Source organism: Diadema antillarum, unplaced genomic scaffold (genome assembly GCF_040938485.1).
Source record: "Diadema antillarum isolate AM-2024a unplaced genomic scaffold, OU_Dant_1.0 scf00000041, whole genome shotgun sequence".
Classification (NCBI taxonomy): Eukaryota; Metazoa; Echinodermata; class Echinoidea; order Diadematoida; family Diadematidae; genus Diadema; species Diadema antillarum.
The window spans coordinates 643,017-662,504 of record NW_027270930.1 but is presented as its reverse complement, the minus strand read 5'-3'; the positions used below and the strand labels follow the sequence as shown (position 1 = coordinate 662,504).

General features: G+C 39.5%; 1 protein-coding gene across 1 annotated transcript; it reads right to left on the bottom strand.

Moving 5' to 3' along the window:
* Positions 1 to 10,236: 10,236 nt before the first annotated feature.
* LOC139712425 (uncharacterized) lies at positions 10,237 to 18,995 on the bottom strand. The gene is made up of 4 exons (XM_071624250.1): positions 18,917 to 18,995; positions 14,271 to 14,457; positions 13,091 to 13,164; positions 10,237 to 10,402 (listed from the first exon to the last, which is right to left on the bottom strand). The coding sequence occupies exons 1-4, from the start codon at positions 18,993 to 18,995 to the stop codon at positions 10,308 to 10,310; spliced, it is 435 nt and encodes a 144-aa protein (XP_071480351.1). The 3' UTR covers positions 10,237 to 10,307.
* Positions 18,996 to 19,488: the final 493 nt, after the last annotated feature.

The window sequence follows — 19,488 nt, the reverse complement described above, 5'->3', positions numbered from 1 at the left end:
ACTTTTTAATGTTGTAATTATGTGAAAGAAAAATATGCATGTCCCCTGGTTGTGATTTTGATCTCACATCACAGTGGAGCCTCTTTATAAAGAGGTCAGAGACAACAACACCCTCATATGATAAGGGGATTTTGCAGGTGCTAGCTCTTTATATTTCTTCGCACAGGAAGTACAATGTAATTGTCATGGTTTGGGGGATTGGTCCTTGTTATAACGAGTTTCCCCATAACCTACCATTCCAGTTTGATGGGGTATGTTTGTCAGCCATGCCTCTCCAAATGAACATTATTGCTATAGCTACTGTTCAGCATAAATTCTTTATTATAGAGTGGAGTCGTCTGTACTAGTTACATCTTCTCGGTTTCTTTTGGAAGTCCTTCTTTAGTTGATGAAAGCAAACCACTTGCCATATGATGGAATAGAACTAGACACCTGTTGTGAGTAGTATTTTTTTTATTACCCTGTGTATTGAGAGCACTATTCTGACATTCATTTTTTAACGAAACATGGAACGACATTTTAAGTATACCTACACTCCAGAATGTGGTTTCTCAAAAATGTCACAGATTGCATGACATCTCCAAGGTTTTAACAATGTTAACAGAACAATATCTAGTGAAGCATTGTAAAGAATTGAATGGTATTTAGAAAAGTAGCAGCTTACTGAGTATGCTGAATTGACTCTCCAAGGGATGTTACAGACATTGAAACTAAAGATGTGTTTGTAAACTGTAGAATCTCTCAAAGAGCTACATTATTTGATGCATACTTTGATAACTCATACAAGAGTACAGACTGAGAAATTCTTTTTTTTCTTAATTCTTTTGTTGTATACAAGTGTATTTGCTTTCTCCTATTCAAGTGTAGTACAGTCCTCATGCAGATACAAGAGTCTGCCATGAAAATATCCATTTTCTTTTTGGACCCCATAATAATAATTTGTTAAAAGCTTCAATAAAGTGCCTTAGCACATAACACAATGACAAATAAGAGGAACAGGATGTGTCTGCGTAGTATTCAATGCAAACATGACTAATGCGCCTCTGTAGATATGACATAATGAGCAAGAAAGTAAATTTCATTCAAAAGCCTGACAATACTGAGCCAAGACATGGTATGGTGCACTGCAACATGAGTCTGGTGATAATTATTGTTCTTCACACATATTCCAAAAGACCAAAAACTGGTGTGATGATGTGATAGGGTTTCTGATTTCTATCCTCCAAAGATGTCTGCTCTTTGTTTAGCAATCTACTATGTGGAGTCAAAAGGGGCTTAAGGTTTTGATCCTAGTTAATTGTACAGTGTAATAAGTAAAATAATTTTGCCTCTAACAATGTTTCTGCTAGGATCACAATCTCATGCCCCTTTTGACTCCATTTTACTCCACTGTCAAGCTGTTATTGGATAAGCAGTTTTCAGCAGCGTTTCTCTACACGCTTTTGTTTTGCAGTTGGTGTCTGACTGATTGATGGCTATGTTCTATAGATATTTTATCCTCTTGAGAAAGGACTATTATACTGAATATTTACTTACGTGTCAACCTCTGTTTTTGATCAAACTGCTTCAGTGTGGTTGCAAAAATGACAGTATGGCTTCATTTTTATTGTCTTAGATGCATCTCTGAAGCTGTATGGCATCAATAGTCACTTGACTGACATCTATGTGTAATTACAGCATAGGTTTGAATCAGAAACTGCATTGTGTAGACAGCCTGAAGCACTTAATTGGCCTTTGGAAGCCACATCGGTTTGAACCCCCCAAGAGTGTAATCAAGGTGTGTGCATTCAGAAAACTCTCCTCATCAAAATGGAAAAAAAGAATATGTGCACATCCTTAACCCTTCATTGTTCAACCATTATACAGGGCTCCACACTAACTTTTAATTTTGGTGGCCCAAAGGCAAACATCCGACCTTTTTTGGTGGCCCGACCAGGCTACCAAAGTCTTCATTTCTGAAATTTTGGTGGCCCGACGTGCGTTTTTGGTGGCCCTGGGCCACCGGGCCACCGTTAGTGTCGAGCCCTGCATTATATAAAAGTGACAAAGCAAATTGTGCTTTTGAATAAGTTATCTGTGCACTGGCAGCTAGACTATAGTAGGGTGGCAGGAAGAATTCTGCAAGTTGGGGAAAAGGCACACATATGATACCATCATCTATGGTGGAACTTGGTTAGCAGTAGAAGTTGTGATTTGTTGAAAATGGGCCAATGGCTGTGTAGAAGAAGATAAAGCTTTGTGCAGCTGGCAAAATAAAAATAAAAAAGATGCCAGCTTTACTTGTCATTCAACATGACAAGCTGAGACTCTGCATCATCAGTTCCCAATAACAGTTACATGTATTTGCCCCTTTCCTATGTGTTCCATTTTGATCACTTTGGTGAGGTATGATGTACATTTTTTAAGAACTTTCACATGAGGGTTGATAGACCAAGAATTGCTTGTCCAGTCAAAACTTTGAGACAAATCTGCTTCTGGCAGCAGCTTACTGGTCTAATAGCTTGTGAACAGACCTATATTTCAGTCCACAATGACATAGTGAAAAAAAACCAAACAAACAGATGTGATACTTGCATTAAATGTGCAGTAAAAGCAACCATTATTCATGTGTGGGAGTGGTTTTTGTGTGTGTGTGTGTGTGGTGTTTTTTTTTTGTCAGACAAGTTGCCCCAATGGGCATGGTTGTTTCTTGGAATGCATTGACCTTTGAACTGTGATAATGGTGTGAATTGGGACCTCAAACACTAAGGCAGTTCAATCATGTCTGTGTATAACCAGAAAATGTAAATTAAAATCTGTCTTCTTAGTTTTTAATCTCCCCCTGCGTGATTTACATAGAGATAAGACTTCATAACTATGGTGCAAGCTATTTGTGAAAAGAAAATGGAATTCCATCGAGCTAATATAGGTTAAGTACAGTATGTGTTTGCATAGCATTTAGAAAAAAAAAAAGGCTTTTTGAAATTCAATACATGTATAACAATGCATGAGTTTTACCCAAAGATTATGATCAATATATGATTAGCAGAGCTATTTAATTAATTATCTATTAAATCATCTAATACAGGCTGATATGGTAGGTGACTTTCCATGTCTTTTTAAAAACGTATTTCCTTAAAGGGGATGGCAAGTAACTGATCAGTGGGAATGCTGGGGGATGATTGTTCCAATCCTTGTGGGATTCATTTAGCAAGTAACTGATCAGTGGGAATCAGTGGGAATGCTGGGGGATGATTGTTCCAATTCTTGTGGGATTCATTTAAGAGTACATTATGTATCTATTGTTGTGTGAAAATTATTTGCTTCAGAACGGTCTCATATTCAAGTAATGTGCAGTCAGGGAGGTGGAAGTTTCCACCACCCTGGTGCAGTTTTATGCCCCGTCACTGTACAGGCAGGGAGGTGGAAAACTTCCACCTCCCTGGTACAGGCATGCTAACCTAGAAACATTAAACCGCACATTACTTGAATATGAGATCATTCTGAAGCAAATGATTTTTCACACAACAATAGGTATATAATGTACTCTTAAATGAATCCCACAAGGATTGGAACAATCATCCCCCTGAATTCCCACAGATTCACACTGATCAATTACTAGCCATCCCCTCTAGTCATTTTAATGAAATGGGCTTTTCACGGTATGTAAAACTATTGTAACTTTCCATCTTACATTTTTTTCTTCCTTTTCTGCCTCGTGTCTATTCCTTTATTTCTATATTTTTTCATCCATCAATGTGGATAGTGACCTAAATTTATTTTGTGATTATGTCCTGTTTAAAACAGTTTATTGATTTCACATCTGTTGGGAAAAAAGGCAGAAAGGGAAACAAATTTAATGTCATATCTGTCAGCACTGGCGTAGCCAGGGGGGGGGGGGGGGCGATGGGGGCGGTCGCCCCCCCCCCCCCCCCCCCCCTAAGATTTGGACCGGGGATTTGGGAGGCGGAAAAAAAAATGCGTGTATACTGTATGCATGCACATGAAGCGGGTCTCCTTTGCAACCTTTCATCAAATAAGATATTTTTTTGAATAGTTCACCCAAAGTGTGCACCAGATCGTTGAATTTCAGTTCAAAATATGCAAAATTTCTCGTGCTTGGGAGGGGGTATCCCCCTCCCAAACCCTCCCCCTCTGTGCCTCTTTCCCTAGCTAAGTACACTTTTTAGATTTACAAAAAATTCTGAATAATTCTGAGTCCACAAGACTTATATTCCGAAAACTGAAGGTTCCCTCATAAGGGGAATTTCCCCTTTTAATCGACCCTTTCCTCCCTCAGTCCCCCCCCCATCAGTTTTTTTTTTTTTTTTAGTGATTTTCCAAATGTTGATTCCATCAAATATGCGTATACGAGATATCTCAATTTCAACCTTAAAAAGATAAAAGCTCCATCGGAAGGGAAGGGTGGAGATAACACTCGCCCACGCCTTCTCCCTGCTCCCCCCCCCCCCCCCCCCCCGCCATGCAAAGAAGTAGACTGTGGCTATACCCAGATCGCTTTATTTCAATTCTAAAAACGCAAAAGCTCCGCGAGCGGGAGGGGGAATCCCCCTTCCCCTAAGCTCTAGACTTTATACATACGCACAGATGGTGCACTTTCGGAATAAGAGCTAAATTCACACTTTTAACACTTCGATGAAAAAGCATTGCACCAAAAATGTGCACCAGATCGCTGAATTTCAGGTCTGAAAACGCAAAATCACCTTCGTGTGGGAGGGGATATGCCCCTATCTACACCCTCGTGCTTTTTCTGTTTTATTGCTGAACAGACAGTGTTCATGATATTCAGTGCAAGAATTAATACAAGAAGACTAGTGTATTTAAATGATACCATTTTATAGGCAAATTGTTCAATAATAATCTACACTAAAATATCCTGCTACCTTAAACAAGTGGGACTGTTTCACGTCGATAAAACGCGCAAAAACATGCATCAAATTGCACCATTTGCAACATCAAAATGCAAAAAGTTCTTACCGTGGGAGGGGGACACCCCCTCCCACACCCTCCCCAATGCCTCCCCCCTCGCTTGTTCCGCTCGCTCGGGTTCAGTCGCGTTCATGATATTCAGTGAACAGAATTAATACAAGAAGTGTGTTTAAATTATACAATTTTATAGGCAAATTGTTCAATAATAATCTACACTAAAATATACTGCTACCTTAAACAAGTGGGACTGTTTCACGTCGATAAAACGCGCAAAAACATGCATCAAATTGCACCATTTGCAACATCAAAATGCAAAAAGTTCTTACTGTGGGAGGGGGACACCCCCTCCCACACCCTCCCCTCCCCCCTCGCTTGTTCCGCTCGCTCGGGTTCAGTCGCGTTCATGATATTCAGTGAACAGAATTAATACAAGAAGTGTATTTAAATTATACCATTTTATAGGCAAATTGTTCAATAATAATCTACACTAAAATATACTGCTACCTTAAACAAGTGGGACTGTTTCACGTCGATAAAACGCGCAAAAACATGCATCAAATTGCACCATTTGCAACATCAAAATGCAAAAAGTTCTTACCGTGGGAGGGGGACACCCCCCTCCCACACCCTCCCCTCGCCCCTCGCTCGCTCCGCTCGCTCGGGTTCAGTCGCGTTCATGATATTCAGTGAACAGAATTAATACAAGAAGTGTATTTAAATTATACCATTTTATGGGCAAATTGTTCAATAATAATCTACACTAAAATATACTGCTACCTTAAACAAGTGGGACTGTTTCACGTCGATAAAACGCGCAAAAACATGCATCAAACTGCACCATTTGCAACATCAAAATCCAAAAAGTTCTTACTGTGGGAGGGGGGACACCCCCCTCCCATACCACACCCTCCCCTACCCCCTCGCTCGCTCCACTCGCTCGGGTTCAGTCGCGTTCATGATATTCAGTGAACAGAATTAATACAAGAAGTGTATCTAAATTACACCATTTTATAAGCAAATTGTTCAATAATAATCTACATCAAAATAAACTGCTACCACAAACAAGTGGGACTGTTCGACGTCGATAAAACGCGCAAAAACATGCATCAAATTGCACCATTTACAACATCCAAATGCAAAAAGTTCTTACCGTGGGAGGGGGGACACCCCCCTCCTAGACCCTCCCCCCCTCGCTCGCTCCGCTCGCTCGGGCTCGGTCGCTTCGCTCCCTCGCAGACTAACCGCCCCCCCTAAGATGAAATCCTGGCTACGCCGTTGTCTGTCAGATATGATATGTATGTGTTAGTCTTTAAAAAATGAGTTTTTACGTTGCTGAGATCAGCACTTGATCCAGTTCAAATCATAGGGTAGTAAAATGGTAACAATATATTCTCCCAAAGGTTCTGAAATAAGGTTTGTTATTCGGGAAGTTTGTTAATCCAAAATGTATAAAGGTTTGCTATTCCGAAGGTTCGTTATATAGTATGCGTTAGTACGCCGCAAATATTTGGATTAACAAACCTTTTGAATAACGAACCCATTTCTTTTTCAGATTAACGAATCTTGGGAATAACAAACACCATGTAGGGAAACAGATGACTCGGGAGGCATTCTCTATCTTTTCATCGTGATTTATTTAATAGTGCATCATGTCTATGAATTAAAAAAAATGAGTCAGTCATATATGTACAGAACAGAACAGCACAGCTTCCTCCGTCACAGCATGAATACAACTTTTCAAAGAAACACGGCTGGTGCTTAAAAAGAAAGCTCTGATACGCTCCAGCGCTAACACAATTAGTAATTGCGTCACTAATGATAGCTAACTTGAAACGAGAACAAAACGAAATACACACTTGTTTACATGCTGCCTGCTCAAATGAAATCAGAGAATTGTGATGCATACAATTACTACACATTTTTTAGTTGTAAAGGTTTGTGTGTGTTTGTGTATGTGCGTGCGTATGTGTGTTTAATGTAAGACATTCTTATCTGCCTATCTTTAGTGCATTCTCATCAAATTTTCGAACATACGTTTCAGTGATACTATCTACGATGGTCCAAAGTAGACAAGCAGGGGGCTGGTATTATATACATTTTTAACTATTCAACTTTTTTTCACGTGTATGTGTACGTCACAAACACTGATGTTAATCGTACACGTCTTTTTATTGGCAAGCCAGGGAATATCTATGAAGAGGGGAAGAGTGGGAGAAATTGGATGAATGCAGTATTTTAACCTGCAGAATGCTTTCGCCTCCTTCCAGTGCTGCATTCAGAGACCAATCTCATGAGTAGGTTGCACTCGTACTTGACATGAAGGCACACGCGAGACATATGACTTCCTTTGATTCATGGGGAGGTGTCAGAGGTTAAAGGTCATGGACCTCATGATCTCCATAGTAATTACGTATTGTTTCATGAGAAATTTAATCCTGGGTATATCACTTCATGAAAAGTCAATCCCGAGTATCCGAATAAAATGTATGCATTTCTGACGCTACTATACATTTATTACATGGTGAATATAAAATATACTTTGTGTAGAAGCTTTGGTCCTTGCCGGTGATCTACGTTGAAGGAAGTCTTGGTCCCCATAAACTATTTGTGTGTTATCTGTGTCTTGTTGTGTTCGAGTTGCAGCTTATCTGTTGAATCAAATATAAAAGCAAACATCTGTTTCTCGTATCTTACTGTCATTTACACTCAAAAGAAGAAAACGAAATCAGAAAACAAAATGCTGGTACATCAAATTGCAACACCCATACGCCGAACGGTGAAATATTTGTGAGAAAGAGAAAAGAAAACTGAACTTGATATCTAACAACGCTTTGATGACAAGAATTTACAAGTAACGTCTCAATAATTATTGCTCAAGTATATACAACATTCACTTTCAAGGACAATGTTGGACATGCTAAGAAATTATGCAAACACACGTCACGAATATTTTTACATATAGGTCTTCCATTTTGTTGCACTCATACTCGTACAATCCTAACAATGAACAGACCAATGAACAGAAAATGCCATAATGTGAATGCCACCGCACATCTGCCTGTTAGACCTCGTTTTCCGTGGCTTTTAACGCGTCCATCGAATAATCGGAAGAGCATTATCGTCTGCGATATGGGCAGGTTGCATGTCTCGTCCTTCTCCCGCCTAAAGTCCGCCGAGCCGGGTTCGAATTGAAAGTCTTTGGGTGACCTCTGTTCATGATGGCGTATGTCTCTATCACACAGATTAGCCTACATCTCAAAATCATTTGTCTGCCCAGAGTCATGGCTCATTTCTCCCGAGTAAACAAGATGAAGAATACTACTCTTGTTTCAGAATACATGGAGAGAAAGCAGATGCAACGATTTTTGTGATTCAGTTTTACATTTTTTACCATTCTATGATTTCTGTCAGTTATGGTCTTTTAAGTCCCTTTTACAACATTTACATAATATCATGGTTATCTACTAGTACAACGTCATGTTAGTGAAGAGTAAAATAAGGTCTTGTGTGCACTTTCATTGCCAAACAGAAGACCACCAAGTGTTTTGATATTTTTAGCATAAATGAACACTTCTGTCATGGTTTCTCCATCCCCACACCGTCGAAATTGAATTAAAAAAAAACCCCGATATAAAACATGCTTACAATCTGCTATGCTGTTTCTCTTACTCCTAACGTGGTATGAAGCAGCACTTAAGTTCAGAATAGGTTCTGGCACGGGTATCGATACAGACGGTAATGCAAGCCTTCATTTTGTGCACTTACAAAAACAAGCCACTCCAAAAAACAAAAAACGAAAACAATTGGAGAAACTCGTGTGCAACGGGAGTATGCAGACCAGTCAGTGCCGCAGAGATTATAATTGAGAGCAGAATGCGCTCTCCCATTGGTCCCAGTATATACGGTCCATACTTATTAGGATAGACAATGATGACATTGCAGTCACAAAATTATGCAAGTGCGAAGGTGCCCGCGAATTGCCCACTGTTGTTGGTTTCCTGACTAACAGAAACCAACAAACAAGAGAAATCAAATCATCTGAACGGATGATATCCACCTTGGGGTTCGAACGACTTTCTGCTCAATCTGATAGCTCTTGTCGCATTTCCATGTAAAGTAGAGTACTCACTCCCTCTCTCTCACTCGCTCTCTTCCATTATCAAGCTAAGTGACATCGATGATGACCAATTAAGACAATATTATTACGCATTACCGATTGCTACGTCAGTCCATTTCCCCCAAGAATTGCCTCAAACAAAGAGTGTAGCCTTTGCAGCGTTAATCAGAAATTCTCGTCCAAAAGGGGAAAATGAACAGCCCTATCGCACGATGTAAGAAAAACGATAGTTTGAACGGACGGTACCTACTATAGAGCGTTTGTTTCACCTGACCAATTAATTCGGTATTTCCGAGTTTGAGACATTGTGTTGCCAATTTGGGTCGACCGAACAGAAACAGTAACAATTCTTATAGACGAGTTAGCTTGAATTAAACAAAATTCAATCGTGTTCCATTCTGCATGTTCCATCGTGAGAACAGCCTCACCCCCTTAAAAAACGAGAGAGAAACCATAGTATTTATGTTGCTTTCAAAACAGTTTGTCTTTTCAATACGTACTTTTAGTTTGTAGCATCTTTACATAAAGTATATCAAGTTATTTTGTAGGAAAGCCGCTGATTAAAAATCCCCAGCCCGAAGGAGGAGAGTAGCCGTTCTCAAAGGTAGATCACCAGACTATGATAATTTTCCCGTCAAAATTTCTTCAAGTACATCTCACTTGGTAACACATGCCAGTGATTCAGCCCAAGGAATTTTAGTCGCTTATTTTCTGACAAAAAAGCTTATGGAATTATACCCAGCAAAGGAAACGACATTGATCTCTCCGCTCCGCATGATAATATTATTTCATCAGTATATCGTAACCTTACTTCATTGCCACGATTCTCGTACATATAGGACTGATACACGAATTACAATCAGCGTAATGGACTAAAAACTGCACTGGCTGAAAGAAACATAATCCACCAATCCGTAGGTTTTGGAAGCCAAACACGCAAATACAAGCACGTTTTGTCTATTTTACTTTTCCATTTCTGTTTTCTTTCCTTTCCTGTTACGATGACGGACAAAACGGCACCATGCCTACAACTGAAGGTGGACACGCAATGTCCACCTTTGGCGAATTTGGTCCATGCCTGCAAACTACAAACTATAGCGAATCACCCTCATCACAGGTGTCCTGTAGAACCCGTGCAGGTATAGGATAACTGCTGATGCAAAATTTCAGTTGCTAACAACTTTCTCTTATTCATTTTGTGTCTTTTGTTTTTATTCATATAGTTTTTATTGTGGTCAAGCGATGGGACCAGACGTCTGACCTAAAGGGGCTTCGAACAGCAGCACCATATCAGCCGCCGCCTCATCTTCCCAACGCCACTGACCGGTAGAACTTCCGAGATGAACGCACTGCCTTCTGCAATGGAGGAAGAGGAGAATGAAATGAAATTGGGATAAAGATATTAGGGGAGACATGAATCTCTATAGCGCATAAGTATACTATCATAATCGTGAGAGATAATTCAAAAAGTCACATACATAAATTATAGATAAATATAGACTCAAAGATGAATGAACAGACTGGAATACAGTGGAGTGATCTTTTAGAATGGAAATAACATGAATAATATGGGTTTGTTTTCCTTGTTATAGACCACGTATACAGTGCTACAAGTCTTGCGGCTAAATTTTGAATGGACTTATGTCGTATGTTGATTTGTTGCAGATGAAGACCAGATCCAGAGGACAGAATTACAGAATTCGAGTTGTGATGAGATGAATACATGGACCAAAAATTGTTTAGTATCATTGCGTGCTAGGGATTTTCGCATTACAGAGCTAAGTTTGAGAGTATAGAAGCAAAGTTTGAAGATTACGAAGTTGATAACATACAGACCTTGAGATATTTGAGACTTGATCACCAAAAGACACACAGCTACAATCAAACATTACTCGTAAATTGTAATATTATTATTTCAAAAAAAAAAGTTAGGGCAAAGAAATCTTAGAAAGCATTATTCTTAGAATCCAAAAACTATAAATTCTGTCCTGCTTTCACTTAGTTTTAATCCATTCAAGTCCATTCAAATTTCAATTACAGTTCCTTTATACATCATCTCTCGAATATAGGCCTCATTGGCACCAACACAACGTCTCGAAGTGAGTATTCAGCCTTCTCTAAACCACTACAATGTTTTTGATGCAGTAAGAAAATAAAAATGGAAGTGGTCATGAAGAGAATGATATGGTATTCTTTGAGACGCAATTCATGAGGCGCAAGTCGACCACAAGCTATAGCGTCCGCAAAAAAAAAAAAAAAAAAGTTCCATTTATAGACAATAGCCACAGGGAGTATATATAAGTGGTTATACATGTAATTATTTGTAGGTCTGACAGTGCTATTAATGTCACATTTTTTCCTTTTTCGAAGCAAAACGGGACGAAATTGACCCCATTTTTCAGCCTCGGGGATCATTCCAAATACCACGTGAAAAGGGTAATTTTTGTTCACATTCTGAGGTCTGCCACAATGACGTCAACGGACTGGCATGGACAAGTACAAAATATCATGACCTATTCCGCTACTTCCTGGGAATATTCGTCAAATACCTGATATCTATTGTGTATACCCTGACATCTAAAGATTCGTTGAGAATGAAACTAGTGATTGGTTGCTGTTGTTGTTGTTGTTTTTACATGAACACCACCAACATGTACCGTTAGGCACAAGGCCCTCGTCAGGTTGCGTGCAGTACATTACATACCGTGTATATCATTTCATATCGCCCGCTGGGAATGTCTATTACTTTTAAAAAAAAAAAGAACATCTTGTAATGACAATGTACAATATTCTCTGCAAAATGTGATTCAAATTATGTCTCCGCAGCCTTTACACGAACGTTATCCTGGAATATTGATCGTTGCACATTTCATGCAAATTGACAGGAAACCGTACCCCCGCAATGCTCATTTTCACTCCATTTTGCTTTCTTTCGTGTTTTTTTTTTCTTTCTGTTTTTTAAACCGAGCATCAGTCCATGAAGCGGAATCTCGCGGCGCGCCGAGCCGAACAAGTGATGTACAAAATGAAATTACCCTATGGTGGGTTGGGAACAGCGAGAAATGGTGATGGTGCGGTGAGGGATGGAGGGGGGGGGGGGATGTGGGGAGGGTAAAAAGGTTTAGTTACTGTGCATATTTCACGTTCTCATCCGCATGCCATTGCGAGGATGACTACACTATATAGCATCATGCCCAAAAGTCGCTTGATCTGTGAGAGGTTCGGTAAAGGCACTGATGTGTAACTCGCCTCTGCACATATAGGCGGTTCATATCGCAGTCAGCCGGTTCATCTTTCGATCAACTACAGCCTTCGTCACCTATAACGACTAGCCGAAGGTTTGCCGCAGCCATAAAGGGCAAAATGCATGAAATTGGTGCAGTGCGGTAAAAAAAAAAACCCAAAGATGAAAGAAAAAGCAAAATGCGCTTTGAACTGACTTAATGATTTCTCGTTGCGATGCGAGCCAACAGTTTCATACGCATTGCACGTTTCAAGGAAGAAGCAGAAACCAGCTGAACTTTACGTGCCTTAAGATGACTATTGTACAGTATGCATGGAGCAAGAAATGTTTTGGAATATAAATGTGTCATAAATAGCGATCCTGAAACTATAAGAGCTACAAAGCCGTCTTAATAATCTTTGCCCCCAAATTGATAAATCATTGGCATGTGCAGACAATGACATGCATTTATTATGCTTATCTCCTGGTTTGTGTAAAGATTATTGAAAATGACGCAGAAAAACTCTTCACACACAAACACCGTATACACACACACTCATGCACACAAAGATATGCACGCACACACACACACAGACAGCGCGCACACACACACATACACACATGTAGGCTTCATTTTAATGAATGAATGTACTATGTATATATACCGTGAATTGCTTAATTTTTTTTTGTGAATAAAGTGCAATAAGACCACGTTACCTGTATATATAATGTATTCCGCTATGTCAACATCTATACGATACTGTTTTCATTATCAGTGACGACGGTGTCTTTAAAGTAAAAGAGAGAAGGAAAAAATGTACCTGGAGTTCTTTGCCTCGGAAGTAGTTCGTTATGGTCAACTTCTCTCAGCATTGCCTGGACGTGTTTGATGTCTCTGCGTTCCAGAGGAAAGAAATGAGGAGGATAAAGAGGTGCCAATAATTTGAGGTAAACACATATTTTTTCTTTTGTTTTGCAATACACATTGCGTGATGCAGACTATTAAGTGCAAATAACGTATGAATCCAACCAGTATTGTTATACTTCCTACTTCAATCAGTTTGTCATTATACTTCTGGTGTGCCTCCTAAAAGAAAATTTTATATTCCTGCGATAAATCAAAATGAAATAAATCATTATCTTTATATACGGTGTAAATCAAATGAAATCAAATAAAATGAAATCAAATCAAATTAAGTCAAATCAAATCAAACCAAATAAAATGAAATCAAATCAATTAACCCCCATTATTAAGTCTTTGGGTGATATTGCTACAGAAATGATCACCACGAGAGCCCAAATTGAATTGGAACCTACATTGGTATCTCTGAGTTATACTGCCTATCCTAAATTTGAGCCTCTGAATTTTACTGCCATTCTAAATTGGAGAGAGCTTAGATGGAGCTGGTTAATATTTATGTAGTATCATTCATGATTCTGCATGTAAACGTGTACCGTTTATATAATCAACAACACACGGCTGGAAGGAGAGCTAGTTTTGCTCTACTTTGAATTACAGTGAATGTTAACAGTTATACATACAACATTCATAATAAAGGGTTTAACCGTTTATCGGGCTAAGTGCCATTTTTAAACATTTTAAGATGATTTCATCATCTGGGGGCATTTCATCAAGTGTTTTGTGTGATATTTTTCTGACAAACTGTGATAAGCTACCGAAATACTGGCATCTGATTGGCTTAGAGCAAATTTGTCGGAAAAAAAATCCAACAAAATATTTCAGGAGATGCCCCCCCCCCCTCCCCCATTGAGCAAAATAAAATCTTTCAAGTGATATCTCACTTGTTACGTAACAAGGAATATTCTTGAAGTTATGATTAAAACATCCCATATTTCCTTATAATTTTCTTATTTTTTATCAGCTTTAATTGCAAATATCTCAATTCAAGTTCTTTTGAGATCAAAATCTTCATATACAAAAAATTAACTATAAAAATGTGGTTTCTGAGGGGCTAGGTGAGTGACTAATGTTTGACTTACACGCATATTTGCTCTAGGTCGTCTTTGTTCGTGACGTGTGTATCGATGACCATCGATTCTTCCATCTGTTCGGAGATGGCCAGCTCGCTCTTGAGTCGGTCGGACCCCTGCACTGGGTTTGTCAGGGGTTTCCCCGCCGGCCAGCTCCCCTTTCCCGTCGCATCGGAACTATCAACAACGCCAGGAACTACGTTTCAGATTCAGACAAATGAAAACGAGTTCGAAATAAGTGAGAGTTGGAGAGCAATCGTCAGCAGTCAAGGATCAAATTGGCAAACTGGGTGAGGTTATGTAATTAGATGTATCTCATCAAGAAGAGGAAGATATTTAAAGAGAGAAGTAAAATGAGAGAAAGGAGAGAAGACGCAGAAAAGCGGAGACGAAGAAAAAAAAAACGACAATAACGATAATGATATTCATGATAACAATGATGACGTTGATATCAGATAAAGAAGAAAGTGATGGGGAAGGAGATAATAATTATACAGATGAAGCAAGGGGAGCAAAATGGAGATTGAAAAACCGATCGATTAGAAGTTCTTGCAGCGACAAGTGAGATGTTTTCAACCGGAAGAGCAGGGGGAAAAAGTTCAAACGTAAACCAAAGTCTTCCCCATGTAAGTACGATCTGTACAATAATTCATATCAACGCCATCACACACACACACACACACACACACACACACACACATATATATATATATATATATATATATATATATATATATATATATATACATATGTATATATATACACTATATTATATATATATATATATATATATATATATATATATAACACACATACATATATGAAAAACACCATGCATTTAATAGCAGGATATCATTGCACTCTTGTCACATAGTAGGGCTGTAATAAATGGGATGGTCACTCTTAAACACTGTTAAATCCTGCCATACACAGATGTCTTACATTCCATTCACAGGTCATTGCATGTTTGTTTGTTTATACGTACAACTCTTTTGTCAACGACCCTCCCCCCCCCCAAAAAAAAAAAAAAAGAAAAAGAAAAAAAAAAGAAATAGAATTAAACAAAAAATGATGATGTCCGGTCATTAGTAAAACTGATGACCAGTACAAAATAACTACTTCTGTTCATGAGGAACCGTGGTCTCGTATTGTAATGCTCTTTGCATGATCGTTTGCGATATGTTCCACGTCAGCATCTTATTACAGGGCATATCAAGGTAATGAACTCCCATACCGCAGGCCTATACTCACATAAACACATACAACACACCCACACAGACACGCAGACACACACACACACAAGCAAGCATACTTGTCCACATGAAGGGCTAGGTCGCACAAAATGCAAATTTAAACTGCACTCGACCAACAATGGACCATCTTACACCTGCAAAAACATATGCGAGATGAAACGGATACCATGACAACGCGTCACACATTGTCAATTTCCCATATTGATCCGTCCATCTATCCCGCCACTGGCGCGTGCCTGTGTGGACGGAAGCCGCGCAGAAGAATGGATTTACCGGTCACGTGACAAAAAGGGTCAGAAAATGGAGGCGGGCTGGGCCGCAGACTGGCGTGCATAAACGCTTGAATAGAGACGAGTCTCTTCGAGGGAAACGTGCACGCACGAACTTCACATCAGGGTAAGATTAGGCCTTACCTCGGTGACCTAATCTTGCGAAGATGGGATATTGCAGTAAATCCCTGCCAACTTCAACCGCTCGGGACGGGCCTACAAGGCATGAAAGCCACCGAATGCACAATGATCGAGAAGCGACGAGCTTCATAATGTATTACGATGGTGGAGGGGTAGCGCTCGAAGACCATTCGCAAATGCTTTCCCTCTCCCAACGTATAGGAATGCCCGCGGTGTTATTTCGACTGCATTTTTGATGCCACTTCGTTCCTCTCTCCTCGCTTGACAGAATATTGTGTTACTTTGCTGATATGCAGAATAGGCCTACAGCATATGAACCCTCGATGCAAGTCCTTATGCTGCGAATGTACAGCTACCGAACAAAAACGATGGCAGAGGATCCTACGAAATCCGCCAACCCCCACCCCCCCCCCCCAAAAAAAGAAAGAAAATAAAAACACACAATTACAAGAACTATAATAAAACACCTCCTCACACCAAATTCCAAAACGTAGCACCAAAATCAAACCTCTGATGTGTTACAGTTAAAATAACATAAACCATGAAAATATGACAAAGTCGTAAACCATGCTCTGAATAACAACATACATTACATATTCTTAAGATATGACTGATATTTCATACAGTACCAAAGTTCTAATACAAAATCGTCATTTATTGTGTGTTCCTATATTGTCTCTTCAAGTTCTTGCACCTCCATCATCTTTTGTTAAAGTGTGATCAATTGCCTAAATATCACGGGCCTACAAATTTGTCGTATATCAACACAACTTTCGTTTTCAACCCATTTCAAACGACTCAAATACCTGGCTAAGATTGTACTAATCCTCTTTTTATCCAATAACTTCATTGCAAAACCAATAGTCCTGATGAGTAAAAGTGATTCCTGCAAAAAAGAACCCAGAAAAATAAGCCAAATTATTACAAATGAAAAATGGAAAAAAAAAAGAGAGAATGGTCTTGACTTGTTGCAAATTGACTGATGGTGCTGCCCTGCCTAAATCTCCAATATTCAGCCTTACCTAACCACATGGAAATTTGATTCTTTGCGGGACTTTTCAAGTCCGTGTTCGGATCGGACTACGGTTTTGGTTATTATTCGGCAGAGAGCTATAATGCTTTTTTTTCCAAATGATTAGATTGTGGACCATAGCCCAGGAGCTAGTGGGAGTACAAGCAATCTCATGGGAAAAGAAAGTAGATCCAAGTCGATGAAAGGAGCGCGTCTTGTATGGGCCTTTTTGTTTTTTATTTCTCCTCCTCTTCCGTCTATAATTTGATGGGGTCATTTACGGTATTCTCGTTTATAAATAGACATATACTCGGTGACCAAACAAGCAAAGGCGGGCATGAGCGGTGGAAACGAGGACTGAGAAACCGAAGCTCATGGTTAACATCGCCAGCGTAACGGGGGCTGAGCTGCCCAATCTCCAGCTGGCGTATTCACGAGGGGGAAAAAACTGATGTTTGGAGAGAAATTGGGCGAGAGAAACCCACTAAGGTTACCTCTTTGATCATCCTCTGTTGTATTATTCTTCCCATAAATTGGTATTTAAGGAGCACAGACTGCGTAGATGTGGCCTTCCGGTGTTTACCCCCAAGTGAGCCGTTCCACCTGGGAGAATGGGCGTCCAGGCTTCGTCGTGAAATTGATATCTTTTTTTTATTGCAGAGTAGAAGCAAACAACGATCTGGGTGTAAAGCGATTCATTGGAACAGCACGCATCAACTTATCTTGTCGGTGTTTGCGTGTGTTTTTTTCTTTTTGTTTTGTCTTTGTCTTTCCTGCTCTCATTAACTGAGATTTTGCTATACGAAAAACAAGGCGTAAGAGAGAAGACAGCGTGGAGTCAGAATAGAGGACGAGCTATAAATACGACGCTGAATTAATTTCTGATATCCCACCACCTGGATGCGAAGGATGCTTTCTAGAGCACGAAAGGGGCGTATAAACGGTAATTGAGGTTAAAATAGCGGCAGCACCGTCTGAAGCGCGCCTAGAACTGGTTACCATGGTGATACCATTACGTTTTGCCCTTTATCCATTTCCCTCCCTTCTTCTAAGAAGAGAGAGGGAGAAAGACTACTGAACTGTGTCTAGTCTCGACTTTCAAATACACAGGAGATCCCAAGATCAAATTCCAGTTGGCTCTCTCTTTAAATCTTTGGGCAAGATTAACCCAAAGTATCTCCTCTTACCAAAGGTGGACATGGTAGAAAATTGGATACCTGGCAACGCAGGGGTGGAAGAATGGATGTCTAGCAACGCAGGGGTTAATGATGATGGTCATTGGCATGATCATCATCATCATTATTGCGATCATTTCTATGGCTCCTTTATCTCACGTTTCGTCATTGTCGTCATCTCTCCTTCTTTGGTCAATAAATCTTAAATATCGCAAAATTCAGTATTCCTCAGAGATCGTCAACTTTGGTCATGCTCCGTTCCAAAGGTCCTTTGAAAATGTACCTCTTTTTTTTTAAGATCTTAGTTCTTAGTATTAGGTTTTTGGTGACATTACAGGTGATATACTTTCCAATGAGACTTTCAGGACGATGGGAGTTTGTTGGATTTTGTTTGTTTGTTTGTTTGTTTGTTTGTGTATAGATGAGAACAGGACATTATCCGCATCGTATCTCTTTCGTCACACATCCCAGTTTCCACATGCCCTTCATGCTATAATTTCAATTTCAATTGTTTCAATTTATTTCATTTTTCGACAAAAATATTATTATATAGATATCACTTTTTTGGTAACAGAAAATAAGGTGCATGAAATTACGCATCTATAATAATATGCGAATCTTGGGTTACTTTCACTCGCGTATTATCATGATTATGGCCGGACAACTTGGTTTCACCAAAGAGGTATCCACACACGGTGTGTGTGTGTGTGTGTGTGTGTGTGTGTGTGTGTGTGTGTGTGTGTGTGTGTGTGTGTGTGTGTGTGTGTGTGTATGATAACTCCTCAGTTTAGTTTGACAAACTTGCCTGACTTCTGTTTGTTGTCATGGAATGGCACGAGAGCGTCTGTATACTCCACGTGAGGGCTAGAATCTGTGATTGGCATGGCGTGTTTGTGTTCGTGAGAATTTCCTCGCGTGCAGTCACACACATCAGCCCGTTAAACGCAGCGGCTAATCTCTTCCTGTCGTCTTCAATACTATAGTGTGTTGCATGACACGCAAACTGTGGAGGGAAGATCTATTCACTGAGATCCTGAACATGTAGGTCTCTATAATGCTGCCACGTGGTCTCTGCTTTAAATAAGTATAGATTTCTTTTAGCTGCCGCAGGAGAAGGGTTTTTAATTCAAGATGGAACATTACCTCTTTCTTGGCCGAAATTAATGGGAGCTTGTCTTATCTATTTGAGGTGTACCATTTGCATCGACTCTCTGAGTCTTTCTTGCAAAGGTATACTTTCCATTCTGCACTCTCTGTTCTGATAACTGTAATCATTTTTATACACACATATATATAATTATAATATATAATTATAATATATATATATATATATATAGTCCACGTGTTGGCATATAAGTATATATCTTATATATTTAT

Excerpts from the sequence above, each read along its gene's own strand:
- LOC139712425 (XM_071624250.1), bottom strand. The coding sequence starts at position 18,995 with ATGCCAATCACAGATTCTAGCCCTCACGTGGAGTATACAGACGCTCTC. Across the intron at positions 14,458-18,916 it reads TGACAACAAACAGAAGTCAG|TTCCTGGCGTTGTTGATAGT; the intron begins GCAAGTTTGTCA and ends TCTGAAACGTAG. Across the intron at positions 13,165-14,270 it reads GACCTAGAGCAAATATGCGT|AGACATCAAACACGTCCAGG; the intron begins GTAAGTCAAACA and ends TCTGGAACGCAG.